Source organism: Siphateles boraxobius, unplaced genomic scaffold (genome assembly GCF_051911475.1).
Source record: "Siphateles boraxobius isolate OS27281-9 unplaced genomic scaffold, OSU_SipBor_1 5, whole genome shotgun sequence".
In the NCBI taxonomy this organism is placed as follows: domain Eukaryota; kingdom Metazoa; phylum Chordata; class Actinopteri; order Cypriniformes; family Leuciscidae; genus Siphateles; species Siphateles boraxobius.
This window is the reverse complement of record NW_027509141.1, coordinates 8,937,397-8,949,636: the sequence shown is the minus strand read 5'-3', so window position 1 is coordinate 8,949,636 and position 12,240 is coordinate 8,937,397. Positions and strand designations below refer to the sequence as shown.

Sequence of the window (12,240 nt, the reverse complement as noted above, 5' to 3'; positions counted from 1 at the left end):
ATTCCTGTTGCTCCCGTAACTCTCCCACCAGTACAGGTACCCTCCACCCTCCACTGCTGCACCACCACAACCGGGCCCTCAACATCAGTACCACTTGCTTCAAAGTAGGCCTACAGCAGGACAAGCAGTGAGTATGTGTTTTTGACCTCACAAGCCTATGCATCCTAACGGATTGCTCCTGCTGGCCACATTTCCGACCCCCCACCTGCCCGGAGGATTTACAATTGGAAAGTTGACAAAAATAACTGCAGTCAGTGCCAACAGCCCCGCAACAAGGAAAGTGGCCACAGCCAGTATTATGGGTAAATATGCTGGTATTCCATTTGACCAGTAGACGGAGGAGATGCGGAGGAAGAGGGCAGATAAGAAATAGATTGGTTTGTCTTTGTCTCCTACTGTGTAGATAAGTGTAAATACTTCAGTCATGTTCTATTAGTTTGTTGATGTAACTGTTCAATATTAATCCCACATAACAGGTCTGGCATTAAAAAAAAAAATCAACATAACAGAAATAAAACACTGTTTTTTATGTGAGCCTTGCAAGGTGTGTTGATTTTTTTTTTGTGTGTTGATTTTTTTAGCAGTTGACCAGAATCTTCTACCTTTATTACTTTTTGTATTTTGTTTATTTTATATATAATTATTAAATTCCTTTGTATCTGTGCTATGCTTACTGTGTGTGTGAGAGAAAGAGATAACTATATTTTGTAATAAATGTGTAATATATTTAAAGAGCAAGGCCTTTATCTTTATTTATTGCCAACAGTCAATCAGAGAAGACAATTACATTATTGCAGAACTTTCAGTTCTAATTTTTTAATTAGATTGTATTAATGAATTGGGTATTTTTTCTCAAGCAAACATGTAAAATGCATACATACACAAAAACAATACATATGAATATAGTAATAACTTTTTATACATTTAAGTCAAAACATATGGTAATATTTCAGTTAGGGTTTTTGGTTAGAGAAATGCTCCAGTCGAGGATCGAACCGTCGACCTTTTGAACCACAGCGGCCCATGCAATACTACAGCAAAGTGTTATCTATGGACAAATTTCTCAAACTAATAATGTAATCTAATAATAATAATACTGTGTCCTGCAGTTTCTGACAGGGAGCAGAGTTAATATTAACTCTCATTTCACTTCATTTGTTCCTCAATTTTTTTTCCTTCTCCCCTCAGGTTTGGATCAAAAGTGAGTAAATTATTGAAATTATTTGTTTTTGTGTTGAAACTAGAGACAGAATTTGAACTTGAAAAGGACATTGGTGTTCTTTCACTAAGCCTTTAAACCTTATTTGTTAATTAATTTTTTACATCAACGTGAATACAGGAAGCCAAGCTTAAACAGAACTTTTTATTTTCATGGTTAAGTCCAAATGATTTACATTCAATTCATTTTTTTAACAGATACTTACCACAGACAAAAACTAAATACAGTGAAGCGCTCTATAGTGTATATTCATGTTCTGCTAACACACACACACACACACACACACACACTTACTTTGGTTATAAACACCAATGCAAGAACAGCTCAAGTGTCTCAGGACCCTTGATGGTATAAAACATCAAAATATTTCCCCTTTATGTAAACCATAACAACCTTGATGTAAAGCTTAATATATATGAAAATGCAAAATTGACAAATATGGCGTACAGGTAAGGCATAGTTGTTAAGTGCATGTTGGCAGATCCTTAACCGAAAAAAAAAGATATGTGTGACACCTGATAACAGCAGATGAACAAACAAGACAAGTACTGTTTCACTCAAAATTCAAGTTATAGAATGCTGGATATAAAAAATACTACGTATCCCTCTTGTCAGGCAGGACTGGCTGAAGTAAATGTTGAACGGGTACACACATACAATAACTGCATAACCATCATGAGATTTGTGCTGATTTTGTAGGAGCCTGAGTTTTAGATTTTTTTGATTATATGTGGCTTTTCATGTAAAGATCATGAACTTCAACAACAAAAATGATTAATTATCAATCATATTCTGCATCTTCTAGAGTTCATACATAATTATGTTCATACTTGTATAAAAAGATGCCATGAGAGTATAATTCTGTCTGGAACATGGAAAAAGAATCAGATCATGTAACAACATCTACTAATACGTGCTCCAAAACATCAGAAAAAGTAAATGTAAGAGATGGCGACACTGAGTACAGTGATCACTCTAGTTAGCGCAGTCTCTCCTAAAGGGCAAGGCTTGCCGGTCAGGTCCTATGACATAATGCCACACGCCCAGTTCATGTTGGCCAGGTCAGGGGCAGTGTTGCCGGTTCTGGGGTACTGGTTGTGGCCAGGATTCATAGCAGCTTAGCTAAACTGCTCCAGGTAGGCAGAGAGCAGAGTCTGCGGAGGCAGGAACTCTTTCTGTTTGTTGACTACCTCAGTCTGTCGAGCACCATTACAGTCAGAGCCTGCAGAAAATCACACACTTTAGTTTTTCCTTAGGTCGTCTGCAAGAGATACAGGTAAAACTGAGTTTATACATTTAGTTGTGAAAATACATTAAAATATGAAAAAGTTTGAGGGGCAATTTCATATCGCCAGTGGTGTTAACCTGCTATCCCAGGTTGTTAAAAACCAAACTACAGTTTACAGTACACACTAGGGGTTGAACAGATTAGTCGACTTTAATGGTCTGCCTCGACGCTTTAAGCTTGACGTCGACTAGTCACTGATCATGGCCTAAAGAGGGCGCAACAGGATAAGAAATCTTTGAAGTCTGTTTCAGTTTATGACAAATAAATGCATACTCAGAGATTGCTCCACAAGATATGTGGGATAATACCATCTGGATGCTCAAAATTGATCACATGAATGAATGTTTTACACACAAGACAATCGCCGTTCTAAACGGATGCTGCATCACGTTTAGCACGCGCGGACACACACACACACACACACACACACACACACACACACACACACACACACACACACACACACACACACACACACACACACACACACACACACAAAAACAAACAAACAAACAAACAAACAAACAAACACACACACACAAAAACAAACAAACAAACACACACACACAGCGCAGGACTTAAGGGGCTGGGGGCCTCTGGGCTTGAGGTTATGTTTGGGCCCTATACCTACACTACAAATGACCTCAACTAGAACATCATTATGGAGTAGCACAAAATACACAAATATATATAAAAAAAAGCTTGAGGTTCATAGAACAATTAATTTGCAACATGCCTAGCATAGCAAGTTTAGATGTAATATTAAATAGTTATTATATAATACAATAAAATACAGGATGTGCTCTTTCTCAGTTGAGAGAAGATCAAAACCCTGAAATAACACTGAGAAATAAAGCCAGAGATAGTATTTTAAAAATGTATTGTCATATCTTTGTCCTCCTCTTATGTTAGATTAATTCAAACAATCAAATGAAATCAAATGAATGAGAATATTCATGGTCAGATTTAAAAAAAAAAAGTTTGGAAAAGAGGATTGTTGTGATATGTTTAATTATGTAGACTATTGATGTAAATATTTTACATGGGATAATATCAGATTCCGGTATGTTACATGGATTACAGTAATAAGTGTGTAAATTACCACAGGTGTATGCTTGAAGTAATAAAGTTCACTCACTAGCAGAGGTCAGATCCATGTACTGGCAGATGGCATGGAGGAGAAGTCGCTCATAACTGAATAAACAGACACACCTGAATCAAAACATGGTATTCTACTAATATACCAACATTACTGCTTGTGATGTATCAAACAACATGCATGTTTAATAGTTAGCGGTGGTCTTAATATTTAGTGGACACCTGCTGCTGAGTTTGGTAGTGTAAATTGATTGTGGACATGCCATGAAGAATCCCAGCAGATCGGACTCCAGACCCCCCAACACTCCCTTAAACAAAAGAAAATAGATGAACAGATATCAGACAGAAAAAAAGGAAATGATAGGACAAGAGAAAGGGATATAGGGGGAGTACTTGTTAAAAGTCAAAAGACAAAGATCAAGCAAATAACAAAGAGCGTCACCATGGGAATCTGTTTGCGTCTCAGCGTCGCACGCAGCCTTCGATCAATCCTCTGGAAACATTCCTGAGCCCCGACAGCAGGATTTACTGCTCAAAGGATAGGAGAATGATTTTCACAAATATGTCAATCACTGAATTAATAAAGATTAAGAGTGTAATTTTTCATGTTGGAATACTTCAAATCGATTAACGGCAGAGACACCCATAAGTAAATCATGCATAAATTCACCTATACAGAGTGCAAATACTGTGGCACTATCGTAACATTGCTCTGAATGTTCCGACACGTCCCGACTTCTGGCTCAACCAGTGCCTGAGTTTAGGGCAGAGTGGGAGTGGGGTTCCCGAATAACAGCACGATTGCAAATGTAAGATTAATTTTAATACAACAAATTGAAATTAATCTTGACTCATTTTGACTGTTTGTTCTCTTTTCACGAAAAAAAAAATAGTTCAGAACAAAGGAGAACATTTGCATCTCTCTGCAACATACAGAGAGGTGTTTTCAATCAGCAAGTTTGAACAAATCAGTGAAGAAAATTATTCTTTGACTCGCTTATTAAGACTTGCTGCCACCTACTGGTGGTTTCAGTTTATCATTTCATTTTTTCACTTCATATTTTTCACTATGTAATTAATTTTTGAATGTAATTGTTATAGTAGGATAATTATGATTTTTTTTTTTAGCTTAAGCACCCGCTCCCAAAAATGTGTCCACGGCCCTGATCTTAAGTCTCTAAAATGCGAACTGTACAAAACTGAAATGCTCGAGTGCAGTTTAGAGCCATAGGTTAAAGAATGTATCAGCGATTTCAGGCCCAAACAAAAATGATCACATTCATCTAATCTTTCCTAACGATCCACAAGCTGCCCGCCCCATAAGCAGGCTGTCAAAAAACCGCGTCTCTGTAGGCAGCCTAGGCTCTGAGATCTGCACACAAAAACAAATGGGTACAACCACCACTCAAAATCAAAATAAACAGTGTTCTAACCAATCACCGACAGGGACGGGTGTTGTTTGTTTTTGCGCTCGTGCACGGCGCCTGCACGCGAAGTCGGAGCTGAAGAATAAGGCAGTGTCTATCAACCCTATGCTATCAACGGACCAGATACATTTAACATGGAAGAGGCAATCCCCAAGAAGAGAAGGAGGATTAGGGCGAGGGAATACCCTCGTTTTTCATCAAAGAAACGAACAATAATTAGGAAGGCTTTTGAACGGTGGAGAGAATTCAAAGATTTGAACAATTTTAAATCGGACGCTGAGGTTGCACTGTTTCTTCTGGACAGGTGAGTAGCTTCTAGTGCTGACTTTTTTGTATGTGAACTGTGTGTGGAAATATAATTCTTTAAAAAATATGAGTGAAGCTCGACTAAACTCGGATAGCTCTAGCGAATATCAGATTGTAGGGATTTAGTGTGTGAGATTGGCATGCTAGTGAGCGAGTTGATTCTGACGAATTGGAATTCGTTGAGGGAGGGGCGAGCTAACTTGGTTTGTTTGGGATCTCGATTCAAACACAAACAGAAGTGACTCACCCACAATCGCTGATACAACCTTTAAGGGAGCTAAGGGCAACAGAGAGGATGTAAAGTACAAATGCCTCTCCAGCATGCGAAGTAGTGGTCTACACTAAAGTGAATACGTCAAGCATAAACAAGTCTTAAGATGTGTGTGATGTAATAAACTGATGTGCAACCCTCTCTTTTATTGGATGCAAAGTGAGTTTGTGTGATTAAATTATGTCAGACCCTCTCTTTGGTCTTTATGGCTCTTAGAGTGGGTCCTCTGAGCCTCCTCCTCCAGCAGAGCCAAGAGTCGCTCTTGCTCCTCCCCAGAACGATTCATAAAATCACTCCAGTACTGAGAGACATGAAAGAGAGTTTTAAAGAATTCAAAATATCCCTTAACTGAGAGCAGTTAAAGAAACATGCTTTACCTCCACATAGTTTCCATTAGAGCAGGCTTCAGTGAAGATGGTTGGCGAGGCTGTTTCATGCCCTTCACCATCCTCTTTAGAGCAATCGTCCCGTTCCAAAAGATTGACCAGAAAACGAGCTACGCAGAAGCAGAGTTTGCGAAATATTACAAAGTCATGACTAAACTTTTTTCTCTCCATTGACTGTAAAAATCCAGTGAGATTTTTGTATGTACAAGAAGTCTGACAACAGCCTGTATGCTCCACATGGAGATCGGATTTCACCATCATCGAGTCTGTCTGTGATTACATGAAGAAACAGAAAAAACTAACACAGACTAAACGTCTCCAAAACACTTGGAGAAACCTACCTGCAAAGCTACCCAAAAAAACTATGTGCAAGTGAACCTAGGACAAAAACTGTTTTAAACGCAAAGGGTTTAAAGCGCATTATTTATTACCATATATTTACTTAGCTTTGCAGGTTGGTTTCTTCAAGTGTCTTGGATACATTGGCACAGTTCTTCTGGATTTAGTCTGTCTCAGTTTTTTGTATTCCCAGATGGACTCGATGATGGTGAGATCAGATCTCCAGATCTCTGTCAATTGGCATTGCATTATAAATGTACATTATTATTATAAAAATACCTGGGATGGCTTTAAGAACACAGATAAACCATAATACTGTCGCAATGGTGTGTTAATTCTCCATGCTTAATCAGTCAAAATCTATCTGCGTTTTATTCATCTACAGTGATCGCTGGATGTCTTTGTCCTTCCTGGAACTCATTAATTTTGAGTCTCACTTGTGGACTTTCTGCGCGAGGGCGCACTCCGGTGTCGAGTATGAATGAAACATAAATTACATGTGAGTTTAGCGCTCAATAGTGCTCACATCGTCCTATTTTGTGTAAGAATAGAAAATATTTGACCGCTCTCTAAAGATATTTGAAGTATAGCTTTTATCCAAATGAGCACATTTTTGGACTACAGGGATGTAAAAAATAATAAAACACAGAAAGGCATCAGCAGTTAACAGGTTACTGTAATATTTCACGTTTCAGGATTAGCAAAATAATGGCAACTTAATCTCTGTACAGTGGCCAAATCTGAAAGATTACCCAGGCGGTGATGGTGAGTGAAGAGCTTGTGGTGGGTTTGCCCAATTTTGCGCTCACTGTTGATCAGCAAGTCCTGCAGACTGGGGTGATTCACAAGTCATTTTCATGGAAAAAACGTCCACACTTGCGAGCGAACTGGGAGTGCGGGTAACTCTCTGTCATATCCGACGACATGCTTTTATGTGGGAGTAGCAGCTGCGAGCTGTCTGCTTGTTTTTTTATAACAGATGTCAACCAGCATTAAGGTGCAATACTGACACTTACTGTACGTTGCTGGATCATTTACCTGCCATACTATCATACGTGTACTATACATTTGAAATATTACAGTTATCGCCATTACATCACAGGTATATTGCGACACCCCTAATCAACAAGATAACGATATTTCATTTTTTTTATATCACGGTTATCGTCAATTCCAATACATCCCAACACCGCTAGTACCATGATTCCAATCAAAATAATCGTTGTTTTAATGCCCCACACATTGGTGTGTCACCTCCTTATAGTCTGCATCGTATACTTGTTACATTAATCAGAGCATAAAGAGACACAAACTGCCAGCTTACAAACAAGCCACACTCGAGAGGTGTGACCTCAACAGAGGTTAAAGGTCACTGTCGTAGTGACCCTCCCTCTCTTCTTTCTTCTTCTGGTTGCTGTTCGTGTGAACCGGAGACATCCGGTCTGACCACGTGACCTTTCTTACAATCAGCCCTACTGTAACTATCTCGACCATAACCGAGTCAGACTAACACAGCAAGTTCATCTCTTAATTCAACCTAGAAGAGATCGATTGCAACTTCACCACCATCGAACTACTGAACCATCAAGACGTTTTCCTGAGACTGCTTCTGGACGCTCGTTCAGTAAAGGCATTGCAAGAATATCGTACATTTAACGAAATAAACAGAGGTTTAGTATAAGCTACAGACTGATGGTCCTGTTCAGGTGGAACTGACTGTTATGTGTGGTTACGTTTCATAGATTCATTTCATAGTTTAATTCACTTTCAATTTCTATTATACCCATGTATGCATGATTGCGTGTATGTTTAGACTTGTGTGTTCGTGATTTAGTTAAATAAAACTTTTGTGCACATTAACATGAGTATTGATTCTGTAATCCCTGCTTGCAAATCAAAGTGTCTTTAAAGATGCGATTACAGCTAGGCTTCATGTTTTTGAATAGCACTGTACCCAGTAATAAAGTTATTTTTCTGTGGCTATGAAAAATATCCTTTCTGAGAGTTGATAGACGACTAATACTGTTGGCTGGATGAACAGAAAATTCAATTTACAAATTGAGCACTGTTTAAACGCCACAGCCTACATAAGTAATTCCTTTTTTTATTATCATGACCACAGTGTACCCTTCTTTTGATGGCTGTTTCTGGCAGAATAACGTGCCATGTCACAAAGCTCATATAATTTCAAACTGTTTTCTTGATCATGATAATGATGTCACACTTTACTGAAATTGCCTCCACAGTCGCCAGATCCCAATCCAATAGAGCACCTTTAGGATTTGGTGAATTATGGTCAATATGGACCAAAATCCCTGAGGAATGTTTCCAGCACCTAGTTGAATCTGTGCCACGAAGAACTAAGGCAGTTCTAAAGGCAAAAGGGGGTCCAACCCGGTAATAGCAAGGTGTACCTAATAAAGTGGCAGGTGAGTGTTTATATTAGTTCATGCATTCCCTGGGAATCGAACCCATGCCTTTGGAGCTGCTCTACTGATTTAGCTACAATAAAAGTGCAGTTACCGTTGCTTAGCAAAAGTTCACAGGCAAATTTTAGTCTGTTCAATGGGAATCCATGCACTGTGGAGTTTCGCGTGAGGGCAAATTTTCAGTTCAAAGCAAATTCGCAGCGCTGACCAACAGACAGCTATTGGATTTAAACAGTGCTTCATACATTGAAATATCACAAATGTTACCACACCTTAATTCTAAAAATGATTTAACTATTAGTGCCATTTTACAGTCATAAACCATCAAACAGACTTTTGTATTTTTTCACTATAATGGAAAAGAGCAGCGTGAACATTCTGCAAAACTTCTAATGTGTTCCACAGGAAAAAGTGTGTTTGAAATGACGTTAGGCTGAGTATAAATGATGATTTAAAAAAAAAACACAAAACACAAACAGCAAGACTCACTGTTTTCCTGTCGTTGCAGACTCTTCCTGCCCTTGGCTCTGGGAGTGAGGTCAGAGTTCCGGATAGCCTGGTTAATAAAGAACTGCTTCTTTTTGGCTGGAGAAACTCGTTTTGCAGGAGAGTTGGGTAGAGATGAGCAGCGCCGCTCATTTAGGCTGAAAGACAAACAGGAATCAGATTTGTCTTGATTCACTAAACTATTCTCACAAAGGGTTTACTCCATTGTCACAATCTTGAGTCACAAAATTTACTCCTATACGAATGTACGGAATAAAATTTACTTTAAATTTGTCACAATGTTTTAGTGGATTTTAAGGTAGTTTTCCACATTGCATTGCTGTAGTGAATCTACAGACCCTTCTGTGGAGACCCATGGTTGAACATTTATTTAAAGCTCTAGTCACAGGCCAGATGCTTTACCATGGAAGTAGGTCACAGCTTATCTGCAAAAACATATGCAAACTTTAGCTGTCTCTTTTATTATTATTATTTTGTTGTGTAGAATCTGCCCCGGATAACTTACAGAGAACCCAGTAAATAGTACATTATACATTTATACTAAATAACCTACATGCACGAAATCAGATCAGATGCGAAATACGGTTTTTATTCTTGCAGTTTATTCAGAAATCTCTGCTATTTCCAGCGTAGTTTACTTTCCTTAGTTGAATTATAACCTTACATTTTTTTTGCGTGTATAATGACCTTTCATTTAGCTGAGGAGCTCAACATTCATTTATATGACATTAACAGTCATTCCATCGCAAACTGTTACCACAGTTTTAAACAAGTATATCACTTATTATTGTTCATTCATGTAAAACATTAGATGAAACGAAGACTTGAGAGATGTATCTGACGTTTGTTTTTAATGAGCTTGGCCGGCTAACAAAAACAATTGACAAATAGGAGCATTAGCTATCGGCTACAAGCTAAAAATACACTTACATTACATCCTGTTCCTCATTGTTATTGCTATTTAACACAACCATTTCAAAGTCTTCTCACAAAGAAACACGAAAGAGACACAAACAAAGAATTTTATAAGCATAAAAGGTCAACAACAGCTGGCATTAGCCGCGATGGCTAAAAGCTACTAGTGATAGAGAGATTGGGCGGGGCTTGGGAAACCCTGCAGCCATGCCAACATTTTTAGCCAATAAATACGCTTCCTTCGATTTGACAGATATATAGGCTAATGCAGGACTGGACTGGGACTAAAAATCGGCCCGGGCATTTTATATGATATAACTACATATAATCATAAACACAACCGATCTTTTCACGCCCCTGAATATGTATACTAACTCCTATTAAAACCACTAATGCCATAGCCTAATGAGTGAGTAGGAATGAGTAAAAGTTAATAGATGAAATAAATACTAATTGTAAAATACAATCTAACTACTCCACAATGATGAATCCTAAAACAAGCTATAAGCTGCACTGGCATAGCAATACCAGTGTTTTGACACAGGATTTTTGGTAAATCTGTGGTGGGTGGACCTCTGTCCCTTTAGGGGGTTCGGGGGAGCCTCCTGTAAGAAAAAAATTGTGCTTTTTAATGTTAAATTCATAAATCTGGTGCACTTTGAGAGTTAAAAATTAAGAGCTCCAACCCATAATCAGTGTGCAAATTGAACAAAGAAAAACTCAACACTCTTTTAGCTGTGATATAGTGTCTGTCTGCATTAAACTACTACATAATAATAATTATAATATTAATTCCATTAATATCATTGATGGTAATAGCCATATATTGGTAATAGCCATATATTGTAAAACAAATGCACTGAAAAGTAAAAGCAACTTTCATAATTAGTTTTGTACTAATTTCTATGCTTGAAAGAGATAAACACATGATCTTTTATTTTGGCGGAAAACATGGTTTACAAACGCGTCTGATTACAATTCTAGTAAAATGCGTAATCGTCAACTATGCAGATGTGTAAATAATGCGTAACTGGGTAATAGGTTCCTACACTCATCGCCTCAGTGTTCTGAAAGTAGCTTAGTTCTGCTTACCACAGTTCTCTACACTCACTCATTCTCTCCTGATCCTCCTCATTATCATCATCAGACACTTGAAGGACCCGTTTCTTTTTTTCACGCTATTTCTCTGCACATTACTACATTCGTTTCTTCTCCATCTCTGACTACTTTGACAGATACACAGTGACACTGCACTCTCGCTCAGAGCCCAAAAGGGGAGGAGTTTAAATATGTGATTGGACCAGCCCAGTGCCAATCAAGAATAGAACCAATGGGCCGCTGATCTACGCGTTTCATGGGCCGGTCTGTTAAAAAAAAAAACTTACGCTGATTTTTTTGTCCAGTGCATTACACCGGCACAAAGATCACAGCGCCGCCAATTAAGCAAAACTAAACGAATGGGCCGCCGATGTACGAGTATTATGGGCCGTTTAGACATACATTAAAAAAGAAAAAAGAAAAAAAAAAGAATGATCTGTATCGGCCCAAAAAGCACGTCGGCCCACGGGAAAATGCCCGGTATGCCCGCTGGCCAGTCCAGCCCTGATATAATGTAATGTAGGCTAATATAATATAATTTTAGGTTAACATTTATATGGCCGTTTAAGGAAAAGTGTATATCATAGATTCTGCGATTGGTAACCATATTCAGTTGAAGTTTTTCACCATTTTTACTTTTTTTAATAAATAGACATGAGGTGTGACGAGTTAAGTACAAACATCGAATATAATGTTTCAACGAGATCGAAATACTGCATGCATAATTATAAAAGAATGATCAATTTATACCACTATATGTACTACGTATTGTATGACATGTTACGATTCTGTCAAGGTATTAGGCCAACTTTATATCAAGATCTGACTGGAAATGATTTTATTAAATAATCAATGAGTACTAAATATCTGTACAAAATTAAATATATTATTATTCAGATTTAGATAAATAATATTTTCATGTTGTTGTTTTTTTCAACAAAGATTAAACATAATATA

At 38.0% G+C, this 12,240-nt stretch overlaps 1 protein-coding gene across 1 annotated transcript; it reads right to left on the bottom strand.

Annotated features, from left to right (window-relative positions):
• Positions 1 to 1,349: 1,349 nt before the first annotated feature.
• On the bottom strand, positions 1,350 to 11,418 carry r3hdm4 (R3H domain containing 4). Its single transcript, XM_077202685.1, has 9 exons — positions 11,278 to 11,418; positions 10,201 to 10,790; positions 9,253 to 9,407; positions 5,987 to 6,105; positions 5,799 to 5,910; positions 4,048 to 4,133; positions 3,828 to 3,913; positions 3,646 to 3,701; positions 1,350 to 2,441 (listed from the first exon to the last, which is right to left on the bottom strand). Exons 2-9 carry the CDS (start codon positions 10,242 to 10,244, stop codon positions 2,338 to 2,340), a joined length of 762 nt encoding a protein of 253 aa, XP_077058800.1. The 5' UTR covers positions 10,245 to 10,790; positions 11,278 to 11,418; the 3' UTR covers positions 1,350 to 2,337.
• Between the last annotated feature and the right edge of the window lie 822 nt (positions 11,419 to 12,240).

Bases quoted from the DNA above. Each gene is read 5' to 3' on its own strand.
- r3hdm4 (XM_077202685.1), bottom strand. From the start codon at position 10,244: ATGGTTGTGTTAAATAGCAATAACAATGAGGAACAGGATGTAAT. The intron at 9,408-10,200 runs GTAAGTGTATTT...TTTGTCTTTCAG, and splicing joins AATGAGGAACAGGATGTAAT to CCTAAATGAGCGGCGCTGCT. The intron at 4,134-5,798 runs GTCTGACATAAT...TCCTTTGAGCAG, and splicing joins CCATAAAGACCAAAGAGAGG to TAAATCCTGCTGTCGGGGCT.